General features: G+C 45.2%; 3 protein-coding genes across 6 annotated transcripts; all 3 read right to left on the bottom strand.

Moving 5' to 3' along the window:
* Positions 1-5,412: 5,412 nt before the first annotated feature.
* Positions 5,413-6,717, bottom strand: LOC101753551 (disease resistance protein RGA2-like). The gene has a single exon (XM_004972089.3). The coding sequence runs from the start codon at positions 6,715-6,717 to the stop codon at positions 5,413-5,415; it is 1,305 nt and encodes a 434-aa protein (XP_004972146.1).
* A 665-nt stretch (positions 6,718-7,382) lies between these two features.
* LOC111255660 (disease resistance protein RGA2-like) lies at positions 7,383-8,777 on the bottom strand. Its single transcript, XM_022826722.1, has one exon. The coding sequence runs from the start codon at positions 8,775-8,777 to the stop codon at positions 7,383-7,385; it is 1,395 nt and encodes a 464-aa protein (XP_022682457.1).
* A 942-nt stretch (positions 8,778-9,719) lies between these two features.
* LOC101775157 (putative disease resistance protein RGA3) lies at positions 9,720-16,311 on the bottom strand. Of its 4 annotated transcripts, none has more exons than XM_022826477.1 (7): positions 15,369-16,311; positions 14,810-14,991; positions 13,556-14,196; positions 12,697-13,412; positions 12,440-12,598; positions 11,565-11,698; positions 9,720-11,467 (listed from the first exon to the last, which is right to left on the bottom strand). In XM_022826477.1, the coding sequence occupies exons 6-7, from the start codon at positions 11,605-11,607 to the stop codon at positions 9,993-9,995; spliced, it is 1,518 nt and encodes a 505-aa protein (XP_022682212.1). In that variant the 5' UTR covers positions 11,608-11,698; positions 12,440-12,598; positions 12,697-13,412; positions 13,556-14,196; positions 14,810-14,991; positions 15,369-16,311; the 3' UTR covers positions 9,720-9,992. The 4 variants fall into 4 exon arrangements, with proteins under 4 accessions (XP_022682212.1, XP_022682213.1, XP_012701852.1 ...); XM_022826478.1 differs by having other exon boundaries at positions 9,720-11,391; positions 15,369-16,310; XM_012846398.2 differs by lacking the exon at positions 12,440-12,598.
* Between the last annotated feature and the right edge of the window lie 2,448 nt (positions 16,312-18,759).

Here is an 18,759-nt window from a genome sequence, read left to right as displayed (position 1 = left end):
CCTGGTAGAGAAGCGCAAGCGCTTGGCTGGACTCAATGTGGACAGGGAAAAGGTACGATCATTGCTTCTATGTTGCTGCAGCATCCGGTACATAAAAGTACTCTCGTTCTAAGTAATTCCAACTTTCTTGGAAAGTTAAAGCATCTTAAGTTTGACCAAATTTATATACAATAAAGTATTTATTAGAGTTGTTCCAAATTCACTCCAGGATATAGGCCGGGCTTCTGACGGAGTGGAGGCCTGTCGCCGGAGGCTTGGGCCGTAGCGTAGTTTGTGCTTGGGGGGGTGCGGGGGGCGGAGCCCCCGGCGGTACGGTACGGCATATACACCCTTGCTAGGGTTTCGTGGAGACTTGATTCTCTTGTAAGCCGCCATAGGCGTGTAACTCGAAACTCTTGAGATAGTGAGATTGTTGCTGGCTGGTGCCCGTGGTTTTTCCCCTTCACATCGAAGGGGTTTTCCACGTTAAATCGTGTGTCTCCTCTGTGGCTTGATTCTTTACTTCATATTCCTATACGTCGTTCATAACAGTATTAACATTCATGATACCAAATAAGTACCGTAAAGTATATCTATTCAATTCGGTGCTATAAATGTTTAACATAAAATAATTTGACTCTCTAAAAATTGGAATGACTTTCAATTTAGAACGGAACCCAGGAGTATCCAGTAGGTAGCTGCCTTCGCACATCGTCACTCTCAACATCTGAAGTTGCTGCAGCATCGCTTGGTTACTGATGTGCCTCCCCTCGGACTCCTCAACTGTGACCTGTACCCGTTGCAGGACGCGGTTCAGCTGCAGTAGGTTCTCCGCCACATCCTTCTGCCGCCGGTTGCGCCTGTCGATGAAGGATACTGATCTGCTGATGACTTGATGAGATCGCCAAGAACTGCAGAAACGAATGTCTCCATTAGGAAACTTCTGCAACGGAGGATTGAAGGATGTTTGATCGATATGAGTTCTTGATCGAGTTCATTGTTGATCGCTACTTATATGAGCTGAGGCAGTCACACAGGCTGCTTTGCTGCAAGACTAGCTACAAGGCTGTTGACGCACTGCACCCATTTTTCTTAGATGACGGAGTGCGCTTGCCCAGCTGCTATGTAGAGCAGAAATTTCTTCCACTGTGGCACTGTTCTTTTTTTTTTTTTGAAAAAGTCCAAATTACTCGCTTTCAGTACAAACAATGAAAGTCCACCGTGTGGATTATGGCGGGAGCGAAACATTTCTCCGCTCTACTGACGCGATGCTGATTGCGACTGAGTTTATAGTGTTGTTTTATTTTCCTGGCTCAATTTTGCCTCATTTCATTTTTGATCCATTGTATTTATCCAGTCTGGATTCCTTCTTTTTAATATAATCGGCAACTCTCCTGCCAGGTTCGTTTAAAAAAAAACAATGAAAGTCCAGATAACCTCCGAAACTATATTTTGTTCAATTTACTCACTAAACTATGCTATTTGGTTCAACTTACCCTATAATGCAATTTGTCATTTTTGTTTCTCCATACACAAGTTGAATTTTAATTTGAAATTTTGTAGACCGGTAGTGGACATCATAATCTATATTAAAAAATATTTTATAAATTTTCATCATTATTTTTTATATATTTTTGTATCTCAAAGATAAATTTTATTATTAAATATCCTATCCTATCAAAATAGTGATGAAAAAGTTCATGATATATTTTTTTAACATGTATTTTGTTGTCTACTATCATCTTGCAAAATTTGAACTCAAAACTCCACTGGTGCATGGAGAAAAAAAAGATAAATTATGTTAAGTTGTTTACTGGAATTTTTGTATGAGGGACCAGCGAATGTAACGTGAGAGGATCATTTCTCCTGATCTCCCTTTTAAAGAGAAAACATGATTAATCATGGGAAACGTTACGATGTTTGGCACCATATATCGTTCATATTCCAAAATGAAGCATGATGTATAAGTGCGGATAAAAATGGGAATTGTTGTTTTTCTAGCTGAAAAAAGTGATGGGCGCTCCTATCTCCGGAAGATGGGTAAGCTAATTGTCGCACAGCCCACCACGGCCTAATACTCTGCGTCAAGGACGGCCCTCTACTTTTTTTTTTCGTGGAAAACTAGCGCGAGAACCACCGGAGGCAGTAGCTTGCCACGCGCAGCAAGTATTAAATATGCTGTCCTCACTTTTTTAATCTGTATCTACTACGAAGTACGAATGGACCACTACAACAACATTCTTCCGCTCGTTTTATCCTATTTGTTTTAATCTTTGTGATTATAAGTTACTATTTTGTACTTTCATGCTTTCAACATTTTGAATAATTAGATTCAACGATTCTTGAAACACCGTTCAAAAATTAGAAAAACTACCTCAACATTTGTGAAAAATGTTGAAAAATATCATATTCGATCTAATTCAACATCTTTGCAAAAAACTGTTTCAACATTAAATGTTGAGGTAATATGGAAAAAATGTCGAAACAATATAAAAAGTTAAATGTTGAGGTAATATAAAAAAATGTTGAAATATAAAAATGTTGAAACAATTAGTCTAAATGTTGAAATGGTTCATGCAAACAATATTTATGAAAAATGTTGGAAAATATCATATTCAACATTTCTTAAGATCTAATTCAACAATTTTGAAAAAAAATTCAACATTTTTTTGTAATGTTGAGGTGATATAGAAAAAATGTTGAAACAATATAAAAAACTAAATGTTAAGGTAATATAGAAAAAATATTTAAACAAAATAAAAATGTTGAAACAGTTAGTGTAAATGCTGAATTGGTTCATGCAAATAGCATTTATGAAAAATGCTGGAAAATATCATATTCAACATTTCTTAAGATCAAATTCAACGTTTTTGAAAAAAAAATGTTTCAACATTTTTATGTAAAAAAATGTTGAAACAATATAAAAAATTAAATGCTGAGGTGATATAGAAAAAATGTTGAAACAATATAAAAAATTAAATGTTAAGGTGATATAGAAAAAATGTTTAAACAACATAAAAATGTTGAAACAGTCAATGTAAATGTTGAAATGGTTCATGCAAATGTTGAAATATTTATTTTTCATTAAAAAATATGCAGACCTCATTTTGTTACATTAATTCTAAATAATCTCGTGGTTCAAACTGATTCGACAAATGATAAGCTGTTTAAGAGATAAATAACTAATCTTGAAATTGAAGTAACGCTGCCCACCTGCCACCCATTTGGCAACCAACAGTTGCCCACCACGTGTGTGCACATGCCGTGCCTGTTGCATGAGTACATGCTTGGCGCTTCTCTGCGTGAATCCATCCGACCACACTTGCAACACGAATCTCAAACGCTCGTAGATCCATAAGTTTTTATGTTGCGGAAGATTTTATTTTATTTTTATTTTTTTGAGGGGGCTATGTTGCGGAAGATGCATAGGATTTCCGTGCATGGATGCATTCGGCTGATCGGACCACATCGGCCCATCGAAGGCCCATGTCTCCCGCGACGGTTGCCCTGATTTTCTGACTCGTTGTCTGCTTCCCAGTCAAGCTCCCAACCTATTCCCGATCCGTCATGTCCCGCGGATGCCCACGAGGGCGACGGCATCAGTGGATGCCGCAGCACGCAGAGATCCTGACCGCTGCGCGCGCGCCCTCCCACGGCACGCCTGCCCTCTGCCGCCGATGCCATGGTAAGCTGTTAATCCCATCCTTCTTTGAGCATGTTGTATCTCAGTGCTTCGATGTAGATAGTTAGATTCAGTGTTGCGGCCCAAATGTTGCAGGTTTCGATTAATTCTGGTCGAACGCATATGCTGATTAGGTTGAACGCGTTGTGAGTTGTGACTGAGCGTAGCAGCCATCTGCTGTAGACCTGTAGTGTTGTCGTTGAGACTTTGAAGGTTGGGACGAAGCAATGGGCTTTCTCAAAATTGACTAGACAACAGCAAGCTGTAGATAGTTAGACAGATTCAGTGTTCGGTCTAGAAAAGATGGTTCTTTGGTCTAATGTCATGCAAAGTACATAACCAAAAAAGTCTTAAAGGAAAATGGGAATTGTTATGGAAAACTGCTGGTACGGTACAGAAGATTACGATTCTCCGGTTTTGTGCTTGGTTGGTCATTCTTATTGAATTTTCTTTTTACAAAGATTAAAGGAAATAGTGTTCTTATTTCCCATTGTTGAATTACATATCCAAATTCTAGAGTTTATTGGATGTGCAGATAAGCTAATCCAGTTTCATACCTTTACCTTTGGGATGTTATAATATTTTCTACCAGATACAAACCATAAATAAATAAACCAACGAATGCAGAGTGCTATAGCTTAGTCGCAATTTTACTTGAGATGTGGCAAGTGGTGTGCACATGGATTGGACCATTAGAATTTAGATATGATTCCCCTGGTGAACAGTATGTTGTTTTGTTAAATAGAGGGTGAACAAAATGTAAATAACCAGAGTGACTACCGCAGGTGCATTCCACCTATCTTTTTTATTGTGATTTTTTATGCATATATTAAATAAAACAGTTTTTCCCTTTTTCCATTGTCCAATTAAAGATCCAGAATTCTAGAGTAAATTTAAAAATTTGATAGGCGTTAATGAATAAAATGATGAATGGAGGAACGAGTGTTGTAGCTTAGGGGCGATTTGCTCTGAGTTATGACAATGTGAGCAGGGAAGATAGAACATTATATAGTTTCTAGTGGGCCAAATGAAGGCCATGTTTGGAAAGCAGAAATTCTGCAGGCAGTAATACAGACCTTAGTGAATATAAACAATCCCACAATGCCTTTTTTATATATATTTTGAGATCATATCGTACATTTCTACTACCTCCGTCCACAAAATAAGGAGCGGCAAAAAGATATCTAGTCCAATGGTTAGAGCACATGAATAGCATACAGCAGGTTCAGGTTCGAGTTTTTTAAATATGTGTGAATATAATGATATTCTCCACCAGTCAGAGTCTTGTCACCCTGATTACAAACTACTGGGTACAGGAAATATAAAGTATGTCTGCACACAGGCTGAATGATATGTACTAACTACAAAGGAATGTCAGAGCTTGCATTTTACAACAACTCAACAACAAAGCATTTACAAGAGCAGAGCTTGCACTTTAATTTATAGAAAAAATATGGAGAAGAGATCACTGTAAGAAACAGATAGATTTGTTCACTAGTGGTGTATTTGAACGTCACCCTTCACATTTGATATTTGATCTCAACGATGAAAACAGCCAATGAATTCAACATCAAGGAAATGTTCATATTTGCAGATAAGAAGGAGGGCGCTTCTTCTTGACCATCATGTCTTCTGGTGCCTCAATCTCACACTTCATAATGTAGCTGTGATATGGGGGTATGCCCCGATTTCCCACACCAGGACGTCCAGCTTCCCATGAGCTTTTGCACTTGTGTGGACTTCATGCAACATTATTTTCGGACATCATTCAGAGGGGAACGTGTTTGAAAATGAAGAACTTTGACCCTCACGGAAATGTTGGACAGAGTCCAAACATATGCAATCTGGCTCTTCCAAAGAAGAGACTGTGGATGTTCACCAAAGATGAGGATATTCCTCTCTATATTGTTTCTCTGACATTCAAGGATCATGTTCCAAAACCAATTGTGGATATTAGCTCTTAGAAAGCCGCAGATGGCATGTGCACCCAAGAAACCTCCTTGAAGCCCTGCTGCAATTTCCATAGCTATTGATGCTAGCGCTGGGTGGTCATCAGGATTTGTGCTTCCAAAAGCCATCACTTTGAAGAAGTACCAGTAAGCTTCCTGAGATAAAAAATCCAACTTAAGAGCTGCTGTAGTACCAAGTTTCATTATATTCTCTGATCTGCTTGTCACAATAACTTTACTTCCAGGTGACATGTGGTTTCTTGAAGAGTAGAAGTTTCTGCATTGCCTTTCATCTACAACCAAATCATCAGCAAGCTCCATGACAATTAGTGATCTTCCATGTAAACTATGACTTTGCTTCTTGACCACACCACTGCCTTCTGGAGCAGTAGGATCTCTACATAGAATAATTGTGGAAAAGTGATTGCGCACCCTCTCATCATAACATACATGTTCAACAAGGGTGCTTTTACCAACTCTCGGTGGACCAGTTATGGGTAACACTTGCAATCTTTCTGTGCCTGGAGGCTCTGGCTGCAACAAGAAACTGATGATCTTCTCCAGCTCTGTCTGGCGGCCAAACATGCAGTTCTCCAGAAACAAGTGCTTGCTATAAGGCTCGCGGCTTATGGGAGGATATGATTTCAAGAAGATGATGAACTCTGCCATATCGCTGATTATGCTATGCAAGCTTCCTAGCATCTTCTGAACCTCCTTCGCCCCATCACCTTGAAATGCAACGATCATCCTCCTGGTAGAGAAGCGCAGGCCCTTTGCTGGATTGAATTTGGACAGGGGAAAGGGGTGGTCGCTAACCTGAACATTGGAACTCTCCTGCTGCAGCATCCGGTATGTGAAATTATCAAGCAGGTAGCAGCCTTTGTTCATGGCTTCTCTCAGCATCTGGAGCTGATGGAGCATGGCCTGGTTGGTGATGTGCCGCCCCTCAGCCTCCTCCGCGGTGGCCTGGATGCGCAGCAACACGCAGCGCAGCTCTTGCAGGTTGTCCTTGACGCCCTTCTGCCGCCGTAGATGGTAATTGTTGAGGACAAAAGATACTGATCTGCTGAAAAGATCACCAAGGATTGCAGAAATGAACGTTTCCATTACGATGTTTGATTTGAGTTCCTGTTTTCAGTTCATCTCTGGCCTCTAACTGCCAGGCGAGCTACCTAAATGCTGTAAGATAAGCTGCAAGGAGTCGTCATGTTCACACATTATCTAGACGCAACATTTTCCACCATGATGTATTAATGGACCAGTCCTTTGTTGCCTCCAATTGTTGACTAATTCTTACACGAGGGCTGGGTAGATTCCTGCGAGTTTCTCTGTGATTACTATATGTTTTCTACTGGGCCAAACTAATGCTGCATTTGGAAAGCAGGAATTTCACAGGAAGTTAAACGAAACGAAACAAGCCATCATAGTCTCTGTATATTCCGAGGTCAGATCATGCATTTCTGCACTGCACATAAGTCACTGAATATGATTGTATTTTCTCATGAGTTGTAGTTTCCTATGAGAGTCTTGTCGCCCAGGTTACAAACTGCTGCGTACAGAGGACAAATGCACATAAACTGAACTACAAACTGCAAAGGATTAGCAGAGTGCGTAACCTATTTGATATAAAATAAGAAAAAAGAGCTCATTGCAAGAAACAGATAGATCCTATTATGCATATCACCATTCAAATTTGATTGCAATAATAAAACCTGCCAATGAAGTGAATAGCAACAAACTGAGGTTGTGTGCTCATTTGCAGATGACCTGAATTACACCATGGAGTGAGGCCGCTTCTTCTTGGACATCATCTCTTGTGCTGCCTCTATCTCACACCTCATAGTGTAGTTATGGTATGGGGGTATGCGAGATCTCCACACCAGGACATCCAGCTTCCTGTATGCTTTTGCACTTATAGTTTGGATTTGGACGTCATGCAACATTGTCTTTGGAACTTCATTTGCAGGAGAATGTGTTTCATATAAAAGAACTTTGACCCAAATGGAGGAAGTGTTGGACAGGCTCCAAACATATGCAATTTGGTTTTTCCGAAGAAGAGTCTGTGGACGTTTGCCAAAAAGGAGGATGTTCTTCTCTAAACAGTTTCTCTCCAATTCGAGGATCTTGCGCCAAAATCTATTGTGCATATTAGCTCTCAGAAAGCCACAGATGACATTTGCGGCCAAGAAAGATCCTTCTAGCCCTGCTGCAATGTCCATTGCTATCGATGCTAACTCTGGGTGCTCATCAGGATCTGTGCTTCCAAAAGCCATCACCTTGAAGAAGTACCAGTAAGCTTCTTGAGACAGAAAATTCAGTGTAATAGCTCCAGTAGTTCCAAGTTTCATGATATTCTCTGATCTGCTTGTGATAATTACTTTACTTCCAGGTGGCATGTGGCTTCTTGAAGAATATAACTTTCTGAATTGCCTCTCCTCTATAGCCAAACCATCAGGAAGCTCCATGACAACAAGTGACCTTCCATTTGATCCATCAGTTTGCTTCTTCACTACACCACTACCTTCTGGAGCAGCAGTAGGATCACCACTGTATAGAATTATCGAAGAGAAGTGATTGTGCACCCTCTCATCGTAACAGACATGCTCAACGAGAGTGCTTTTCCCAACTCTTGGCTGACCAATTATAGGAAGCACTTGCAAACCCTGAGCTCCTGGAGGCTCTGGCTTTAACAAGAATCCCATGATCTTGTCCATCTCTGCTTGGCGGCCAAACATGCACTTCTCCAGAAACAAGTACTTGTTGTAAGGCTCACGGCTGATGTGAGGATAGCATTTCAAGAAGACGGTGAACTCTGCCATATCGTGGATGATGTTATGCAGGTTTCCTAGCGTCTCCTGAACCTCCTTTACCCCATCACCTTGAAATACCATGTTCATCCTCCTGGCAGAGAAGCACAAGCGCTTGACTGGACAAAATATGGACAAGGGGTGATCACCAACCTGATCGTCGTTGTCCCTCTGTTGCTGAAGCATCCGATACGTGAAAGCATCAAGCAGGTAGAAGCCTTTGTACATCGCTTCTCTCAGCATCTGGAGCTGCCGGAGCATAGCTTCGTTTGTGATATGCCGCCCGTCGGCATCCTCCACAGTGGCCTGGATTCGCAGCAGGACACGGCGCAGCCATGGCAAGTACTCCTCCACACCCATATGTTGCCTGTAGCATCTGTCAATGATGAAGGATACCGTTCGACTGAGGAGATCGCCGAGAACTGCTGAAACAAACGTTTCCATTGTGAACCTTTGTGATGGGATGATGGGTTGTTCAGACGATCTCAGCTTATATGGTTAAATGACCAGTTCAACCATATAAGCTGAGATTGGCAGGCAGCTTACTTACAAGAACAGCTCACGAGAAGTTCCCTTCGTTGTTAACGCGTTGCATTTGCACGGCGGCTATGAAGACGCAAGCATTTCCACGATGGTACTCTCCATTATTGACCGTCCAGTGCCTGTTTCTTCCAGCTGCTGAATAGACAATTAGACCAAGGACCATTGGAAGGTGAGAAGATTTTTGCACTTGCATCCGATGTACTTTACATCAGCAGTAGTCAACTTTCAAAATATGAAGGCACGTGATATGCAGTCTTTGACTTCGTACAGATTCGGACTAAGTGAGTAAAAAAGAAGGAAATGCACAATCCTTTTCTGGAGACGGCGGTTCTGAATTTCTGGTTTTGTACGAAATCAGAATTAGACATCATATGGTATTTACAGTTCTGATCTGCATGTCGTGACACGTTCAAAGCAATTTTGTCAAGCAAAGAGAGGCGTGGGGAATTGAGTTGTGAAGACTCTCTAGTCTCTCGACTACAATGATCTGCAGTATGCAGTTGTACTACGCCACTGAGCATGTCTTCTGTTGTTTTATTCCTCGTTCAGCTCTGTTTGCTGAGTTTATTAAAAAAAAGAGCATCGAATATAGATGTGGAATATTATACTACACCATTGTGTTACTGATCAGACTGACGCGAACTATCACGAATTCGCGATCAGTAGTTATTTTATTACTGAAATTTTGTTCAGCAATTCTCAGCACACTATATAACTACTGGTGTAGAATAAACGGTTCCTTGTAGAACAGCACATGGGTGACCGCTGAATATATTTTTTTTTATGAGCGTCTTGTGACCTACTGTATGTTATAAAATGCTGCGTACAGACTACAGCCAGCAAAATGCAAGATTACACGTATATTGATCTGCATAAGTAGGAATAACAGTGTGCATGCTATTTGATAGGAAGTTACGGAAAAAAGACTACTTCAAAAAAGACTAACGTTCATATTTGGCTTTTGATCCCAACAATGAAAGCCACCGATGAATTGAACAGTGAGGTTGTATTCTTATTTGCAGGTGAGCTGAATCACACCGTTGAGTGAGGTCGCTTCTTCTTAGCCATCGTGTCTTGTGATGCCTCCAACTCACACCTCATAGTGTAGCTGTGGTACGGGGGTATGCGAGATTTCCACACCAGGACTTCCAGCTCCCTATGAACTTCTGGATTTCTTGCTTGGAACTCATACAACGTTGTCTTTGGAACATCAATCAGAGGAGAATGTGTTTTAAAACAAAGAACTTTGAACCTCAAGGAATTGTTGGACAGACTCCAAACATACGCAGTCTGTTTTTTCTGAAGAAGAGTGTGTGGATGTTCACCAAAGAGGAGGAGATGCCACTGTACATAATCTCTCTGCAACTTAAGGATCTTGCGCCAGAATTGCGCATGTTGATTAGCTCTTAGAATGCCACTGATGACATTTCCGCCCAAGAAAGATCCATCAAGCTCTGCTGCAATTTCCATTGCTATTGATGCTAGCTCCGGGTCCACCTCGGGATCTGTGCTTCCAAAGGCCATTACCTTGAAAAAATACCAGTAAGCTTCTTGAGTCAGATATTTCAGTCTAATAGCTCCCGTTGTACCGAGTTTCGCGATATCCTCTGTTCTGCTTGTGATAATGACCTTACTTCCAAGTGGCATGTGGCTTGAAGAGTACAGCTTTCTCCATTGCCTGTCGCCTAGAACCAAATCCTCAGCAAGCTCCATGACAATAAGTGATCTTCCATGTGAGCCATGACTTTGCTTCTTGACGACATCACTGCCTTCTGGAGCACTAGGGTCTCCGCTGCACAGAATTATTGAGGAAAAGTGATTGTGCACCCTCTCATCGTAACAGACATGCTCAACAAGGGTGCTTTTGCCAACTCTCGGTGGACCAATTATCGGAAGTACTTGCAAACTATTTGCGCCTGGAGGCTCTGGCTGCAACAAGAATCTGATGATCTTCTCCATCTCTGCCTGGCGGCCAAACATGCACTTCTCCATAAACAAGTACTTGCTATAGGGCTCGCGAATGATGGGAGGATAGGATTTCAAGAATATAATGAACTCTGCCATATCGTCGATGATGCTATGCATGTTTCCTAGCATCTTCTGAACGTCCTCCACCCCATGACCTTGAAATATCGCGCCTATCCTCCTGTTAGAGAAGCAGAAGCGCTTGGCTGAACTGAATTTGGATAAGGCAAAGGATTGACTACCACACTGATCAATCTCCCCCTGTTCCTGCAGTATCCGGTATGTGAAGGTATCAAGCAGGTAGCAGCCTTTATACATCGTTTCTCTCAGTACCTGGAGCTGCCAGAGCATCGCTTGGTTTGTGATGTGCCGTCCCTCAGCCTCTTCCACGGTGGCCTTGATGCGCAGCAGGACATGGCGCAGCTGCAGCAGGTAGACCTCCACACCCTTCTGCTGCCTGTAGCATCTGTCGATGACGAAAGATATTGATCGACTGAGGAGATCGCCAAGAATTGCAGAAACGAATGTTTCCATTCTGAAACCTTTGTGATGGGAAGATAGAAGAATAGTAATTTCTTTGAGTTCTTGTTTAGTCCATGACTTCTTGGTCTATTTAAGCGAGGTTAGCAGACAGCTTACTTAAATGACCGGTCATAGGGAATTCCTTTTCTTGTTGATCCATTGCATTTGCAATTGCACGGTGGCGATGAAGACACAAAAGTTTCCACGATGGCACTGTCCATTATTAATGGCCCAGGGCCTGTTGCTTCCACCTGTTGAATAGACAATTAGACCCAGGACCACGGAAAGGTGAGAGGATTGTGGTATCTACTACATTTGCAGCATTTGAAACGTTATATGCAGCTTTACACTTGACACTTTGTACGCATTCAGACTATGAGAAAAGGAGGTCATGCTATTAAATACTTCCAAGGAAGCGTCAAATTGTTAGTGCATGTTAACTTTTGGATGGCTTCTCTTTCTGTGCAGTATTTCTACATAGAGTCAGAGACGCTAGTTTCTTTAGTTCAATATATGCCAAGTGTTTGCCTTTCTTCCTTGTCGACTAGAAATTAGGGTGGAAGATTAGCATATTTCAAGGCACGTGATACAAGGTTCCTTACTAAACCTGCTGCATCAGCCACAAGTCTACAAATTAGCCCTTTCTTATTTTTGAAGTGATGGCATTGATACATATCTATGCGAGTCACATTTGAGAGATTCTAAGGAGGGACTACTCACTTTCTTTCAATAATTAAACTTTTTCTTCTTTGCATTTTTATGGCAGGCTGGTGCCAATAAATACTTGATCAGAAAGGTGAGTAGTCGGGTGATTAATTCAATGTCTAGACGAACTATCGTTCATAATAAAAGGAATTTGTCAGAAAATGGCAGCATCAGGTGGGGGCAGGCACGGTATAGTGCTATCTCAGTGGAGCCTGCTTAGATTTTCTAATCAGATTGAACTGCTGAGTAAAAAAATAGAAGATGTCAAGGATAGGCATTTGTGGTACGGTTAAGCTGTCTTGATTATCCTGCCTCTGTTCTGCAATTGTGATCCATCTAGATCAGCCTCAGCCCTCAGGTTCTAGTAAGAATACTTGTGTGGAGAAAGAGAACAGAAGATCAAGTGGCGCTGTTTTAGCCTGACATGCTTAGGGCTGATACGTAATCTGTATGAAACCAGAAGCATATGTGTGCTGAATTAAATTGCACTTCTGGCCCAGACAAAATTTTCTGCTAGAACAAGACATGATGCAGAAAGAATTACCAGCTGCCAGAAGAGGACGGAGCGTGGGTTGGCCGTCGTGAGGTACTGAGGTGTGCCGCCCGTGGAAGGCTGGCAGCGAAGGCGAAGCCCCGTAGTGGAAGAGCAGCGTGGGTCCATCGGCCGCCCCGGCGACATGTAAGGCGGAGATCAGGTGGGGAGCCGCGGGCCGGCGACGCAAGCGAGATCTGCTCGAAGCCCCGTCGTCGTGATAGCGGCGCCGGCCTCGCGGGCGTGCTCCAGCGCGCGGCCCACGAAACCGAGCGGGAGGAACTCAGGTCGCGGGAGCATGTGCCGCCGCGAACACCAGGCGATCGCGAGCACCTGCAGCCCTCGGCCTCCGAAGCCGACGAAGCTCGCGGTCGCGGTCATCGTGGTGGTGGTGAACTGGTGATGGTAGGGAGTGGGACGGAACGGAACTGAACGCGAGACTTGGGGACGGAACTGATGGGGCTTATTTCGGCCCATCAGCCTAAATAAGTCCTATCACGGGCCCAGAATGAGACGTTTTTAGCCCATCAGCCTAAATGGGACGGAGGGAGATCGGTGACTTGGGCCTCTGGCCCGTGATGGGATTTATTTAGGCAGATGGGCCTAAGAGGTTTTATTTAGGCACCGCCGCCATGGATCGTGTCCGCGAAGTGCGAAGCCGAAGCCGAAGCCGAAGCCGCTGACATTTGGATTTTGACAAGGGAGGGGCGCCGCCGTGCAGTGCCGAACTGCAGATGCAAGCAAAGCAGTGACGAGAGATGCAAGGCAAGCAAGCAAAGGAGAACTGCTTCCGGCTGAGCCGTGAGCGGACGCAAGCAAAGAACGAAACGAAAGCTGCGTTCCAGCGGGTCCAAGTCCAAGGGCTGCATACCTTCCGCTACTGCAGTTGAGAAAGGGCGAAAGGGGAGCGAGTCGCTTCCACCGCCGATTTCTTCCATTCCCCGTCCCCTCCGGCGACCGGTTCGGTGCGGAAGTGGATGCTGCATTCATCGAACGGTTAACTGCTTCGTGTGCCATTTTTCATGATGTTGTATGAATTTCAGTGTTTATGACTCATGAGAATAGATCATGTGTGACAATGACGCTGGGCACTTAGCCAGCTGCGTTTAGGGCGCCTCACAATATGTTTCTTAACATCGATGTAGACAAAATTGCAGCAAAGGTTCACGCAGATATTGGCTCTAGTCACACAGCACATACTGACATGAGCGTAAGGCATAAAGTTAATGCGATACCCTTACTGTCGGTGACTTGAATTCATTGATTTGAAACTCTAGCGAAACAATCTACCTTGAAAATTTACTTGTAAGTTTGCAGCTGCAAAATATAGAAGGGATTTACCTTAAAGAGCGATCAATACACAACCTCATACAGAATAGCCAAAGAGCTAGTTACATAGATGCACACAGCTGACAGGGCTAGGCTACCACTCCTCTTAAAATGGAAACTGAAAGGTAGAAGCAAAATGAAGCAGGACATACATAAATCACCAAACCTCTTCAGACAGATGACCTGCATATGATAGCAGAATTAAAGTTGTCAGAAATCAAAACAGCATTGATTATTGCACCATTCAATAAATAGTGCTAGTTCTGGATGAAACCAGAATTGTGGATTATATTAATGTAATCTCAGAAGCAAATATAGTACTTATTGCATGCATCTTATCGATAACAACGGGAAGAATCATCATAGAGCTAAAGGAACCACGACAAAATGTACAGGAGAGTTCATAATTCTGTAGTCATCTTTGAGATGTGGTTTCCTAGGCACAATTTTAGTAGTACCGTTTGGTAGTGCAGAGCCTGTATAGTCATTGTTAAGTACTTACTATTATACATTTTTCAACGTAGGCAATTTAAAATGGTGACATGTGATTAACGCAAAATCTGTCTTCCTGCAATATTTGCAGAAATGCAGTTTGATGTTGCATGAAAACATTAAAAATAGCTTCCCTGCTACCATGTGGAAGGGCACATGATAGTATTGGAACAATGAACAAAGAGAATGGGGGTAGAAGCAATCATTAAGGGAAGGGACGTCTAACAGTAAAGGTGGTAAAAACAGAATCACTAAACCAAAGAAAAATGTTTGGACCATTAATGTGAAAAAACCTTACATGTACCTTTTGTTTAGGACAGATATAAAGGTCCAAATTCGGTAATAGTTCTTGGATGGTAGAGGTAGAAACATCATCGCAGCCAGAAGGAACATATTCAGAATATTCACTTATCACCTTCAGCAGCTCTTAGTATGTTGGAAGACCTTCCATATTTGATTGTATGCTACATATGGAAAGACAGGACCCTGTAGAAAAAAATAGAACATAATAGCATATCAAAGCTTAGAAATCATATTTATTCAGGAAAATGCCTGAGCAGGTATTGTATCAGCTCCCAACAGGAGTTCTCAGATCCATTAAGTGCTTACAAATGCTAATATGCACAAGTTAAATATATTTAGATCTCCATTCCAGTTATTAATAGGCACAATCTTGACTTTACTTTTAAAACCTACGCATTGACCTCAGTCCGTGATGGCAAGAAGCAACAATATTATGGTTATATATATTAGCAAATCAAAAAATGGGATATATTCTTTAGACTTGAAAGAATTGCAATTCAACATATGGCAAGGATGTCCTCTAAACTTCATAACCTCAAGAGTGCAACAACATATCGTACCAAAATTTGCCAGATATTGCAAACTAGCTTCAGTAGAAAGGAAATTGTATTTGTACATCCTGCTCGGCCCCGCATCGCCCTCCCCGCGGGCGACACGGGCGGCGCCTCTCGCCGTCGTCAGACCTCCCCCACCGCCCCTCGTGCCCACCTCGCTGCCGCTGGAGGAGTCGCCGGAAGCTCGGACAGCTCCCGAGGACGGTGGTGGCGGGGCAGGCCAGCGACCCTCGAGGACGACGCCGGGGCGGGACGACGCAAGGTGCCAGGTGGCGGCCCGGATCCGGCCCTGCCGTGGATGGATCCGGCCTCCCCGCCCCAGATCCGTCGTCCACAGCGCGTCCCGGCGCAGCGCGACCAGGCGGCGGCAGCGGCAGCTTGCGACCATGGAGCTGTCGATTAGCGGCAGTTTGCTGCGGACATCTTCCTCACGCGAGTCGCCGACGAGGTCATCCTCCAGGTGCACCCCGGCTGCCAGCGGATTCTCGGTGGGTGGCGGTCGCGCGCGGATGAAGGCTGGGCAGCCGGCGTGGGCAAAGGAAGGAGCGCCGGCCGAGAGAGAAATGCGGCAGCCGGGAGGAGCGCGCGGTGGCCAAGAGGAGCACGGTCGGGAGAGCGCGCGGCGGTCGGGAGGAGCGCGGCCAGGAGGAGCGCGTAGCCGGGAGGCGCGTAGCGGCCGGGAGGTGCGCGGTCGGGAAGTACGCGCAGTCAGGAGGAGCGCCCTGCAAGCCATGTGGCGATGGAATGGCAAGCGGACGCGCGGCGTCGGCAGAGAGGTGCAGGCGCGCGTCACGTGCGCAGCGGTGGAGGGCGGCGATGGAAACGGAGGTGGAGGTACGGTGGCATGGCGAGTGGAGGCATGGCGGCGGCATTGCCTCGGCTGGGTTGCCGTAGCGGTGGTCCGGGAGTGCTGAACCATGTACGTGCAGCGAGGGGTTGTATTGCATAAGGCGAAAGCCCTCACCAGCCTTCGTGCTGGTGGACATGACGGCGACGCCCTAGGACGTTGTCTTCCCTGTTGGGGGCGTCATGTTAGAATTACGACCCTGTTACACGAGGTTCTCTGGGTGAAAACTCTGTCCAGATCCTGGACGAGCGATGGCGACACCATTAGTGTCGTGCCCTCCTTGGAGGCGTCGTCTCTAGAGACCCAACTTGGTTCGTGGCATTGCTGAACCTTTGTCATGGGAGGCCACAGCCGATGGCGGCAACTCCGCCGCGTGGTGAGCTGAATGGGTGTTGCCGAGCTCATGTGCAAGCGTTCGAAGTTTTGGTGGTGGCCAGGGGTTGTTGCATGGTTGTTAGATTTGGCTGCTCGCAGCGGACTGCGGCAGCTGATGTTGCTTGGCAGCAGTCAGTGCGGTGTGGGACTGCGTCGGAGGACGGCGCTTGCGGCAACGGCAGCGTGGGACGACTAGGCTTGCAGCAGACCACGGCAGGTTGCTCAGCTTGGCTGGGCTATCCGGTGTGGTACATCGTCAAAAGACGGCGCAAGCGACTTCTCTGATTTACTAACACGGCGAAGAAGGCTATGTGCGAGAGTGAAGCAACGAGACGAGGTCGACACACTGCAGCGGCTTGGCTGATCAATGGAGATCTCGGGGAGCGGAGCAACATCACTCAACACTCTGACAGTGACAAAAGAAACGGATCCATGACGTGGAGTACTACGGCTGGCGTGGCGAGGCCCTACGCGCGATTCGAGGTGACGAGAGAGAGGCAGAATCCAACGACGAATGTGGCGAGCCCTCGCACATTGTGTTATTGTGGCGGCGACTGCAAGGCAGTCTGCGAGAGGTCCGGATTCAGTGCTATCACCCTGTCAGGTGGAGAAAGATGTTACAGCATCACTACGACAGAAGGTCCTGCACTGCGGTGGCCTTCTCGGTGTGATGCAGTCTGCTTCTCGGTTCAACGTCGACGCTAGGTTACGCTGAAAGGTTTCGGCGATTTCTTGACCGTGTGTATGGTGATAGGGTTACGGTAAGGCTTCAGTTCTGCCGTTGAGTTGTTGAGAGGAGTTGAGTTCGGTGCGTGTTGATGTCCCAATCCAACCGGCCGATGTGTTCTACATTTGAGTTGCGCGTGAGAACGTGGTGCGGCATGCGTTCATGACCCAATCCAATCTATCGGTGTTTGCATTGTTTTTTGTTCGGTCTGAACTTCATCTTCTTTCTAATATAATCGGCAACTCTCCCACACGACATGTCTGGTTCATTAAAAAAAAATGTATTTCTACCTTCAGCTGCACCAGCCTCATTGGGAATTGCTTCTCGAGCACACCTGCCTGAGAAATCTGCAGGAAATTGATGTTAACACAAATAGGTAGGGTTAGGATTTCCTGTTCAGTTTGGGGAAAAAAAGAGAGCAGGGAAGAATTTCAATCCATTACCTCACCATTTGAGGAGAGAGGTTGGAGATCCTGGGCAGCGGCATGGCCTGTGCCCCCTATTGCCATGGTGTTCCCTGCCGGCCGAAATCGCAACGCAGCATGCACATAGGAACCAATAGCCACCAAGCAATGGAGCAGATTCAGCCAAGAACAAGGGTGAAAGCAGAGGAAGCAAGATAAATATGAAAGGGGGAAGGTGTGGAGATCAGATAATCAAAGAATAAACCAAGGCTTAGCACGCAAAATCTTGAGAAGGGGAATGGAGGCTTGCAGAAGGAGAGGAACGACGACGCCGAGAAAGGCCGCCGCCGGAGCTGCCGAGATGCACCGGCATCCCAAGGGCGGACGTGGTGTGGGGGCTCGCTGTGGTCGACCTCGGTGGACGGCGAAGGACAACGGCTGCGGGTTGGAGCCGGAGCGGCAGGTTGGAGGAGGCCGGCAACAGCGCAAAACGCGAGGTGAGGAGGCGACGTCGGCGAGGAGAACCAGGCAATGAGGCAGCGCCGATTTCTTCCACGGTGAAGGACGACGTGTAAGCCTTCGTTCCGCACCGCGTGGAGCCGATGCGATCATCCGAGTTCCGACGCATGACGATACACGCGCCGCGGCAGTAAAGTCATCGGTAACAGTAGCCTCCATTATCTTCATCGGCGAGTAAAAAAAAGGCAGCCACGGACACGCGGCGCGAGGCAACAGGCAGGAGCTCCGGAGGGCAGCAAATCTTACAGCCATGTACCTACACATATTTCTTCCTAATCTAGGTAGGGTAGATCCTGTGGATTTGTGGTCACCCGGTGTCTTTCGGCCCTGTTTAGGAGGAGGGTGCTAAAATTTTAGCACCATCAAATGGGGTGCTAAACTTTAGCCCTTCAGGGTATTTGGGAAAGAGGCTAAATTTTAGCACATGTGTTAACAAAAGATAGATTTACCTCTGCTTTCTCTCTCTCCTTCACCCCTCCTCTTCCCAAAGCGCAAGACCGCCGCCGCCTCCCACTACCCTCCCCC

The sequence above is a fragment of the Setaria italica genome, chromosome V, assembly GCF_000263155.2.
Source record: "Setaria italica strain Yugu1 chromosome V, Setaria_italica_v2.0, whole genome shotgun sequence".
Taxonomy (NCBI): Eukaryota; Viridiplantae; Streptophyta; class Magnoliopsida; order Poales; family Poaceae; genus Setaria; species Setaria italica.
The sequence above is the reverse complement of the archived record's forward strand: the minus strand, read 5'-3'. Positions and strand labels throughout refer to the sequence as shown.

Excerpts from the sequence above, each read along its gene's own strand:
- LOC101753551 (XM_004972089.3), bottom strand. The coding sequence starts at position 6,717 with ATGGAAACGTTCATTTCTGCAATCCTTGGTGATCTTTTCAGCAGATCA.
- LOC111255660 (XM_022826722.1), bottom strand. The coding sequence starts at position 8,777 with ATGGGTGTGGAGGAGTACTTGCCATGGCTGCGCCGTGTCCTGCTGCGA.
- LOC101775157 (XM_004969729.3), bottom strand. The coding sequence starts at position 12,831 with ATGTCGCCGGGGCGGCCGATGGACCCACGCTGCTCTTCCACTACGGGG. Across the intron at positions 11,699-12,696 it reads CCGTCCTCTTCTGGCAGCTG|GTGGAAGCAACAGGCCCTGG; the intron begins GTAATTCTTTCT and ends TCTATTCAACAG. Across the intron at positions 11,392-11,564 it reads CCCTATGACCGGTCATTTAA|ATGCTACAGGCAGCAGAAGG; the intron begins GTAAGCTGTCTG and ends CGTCATCGACAG.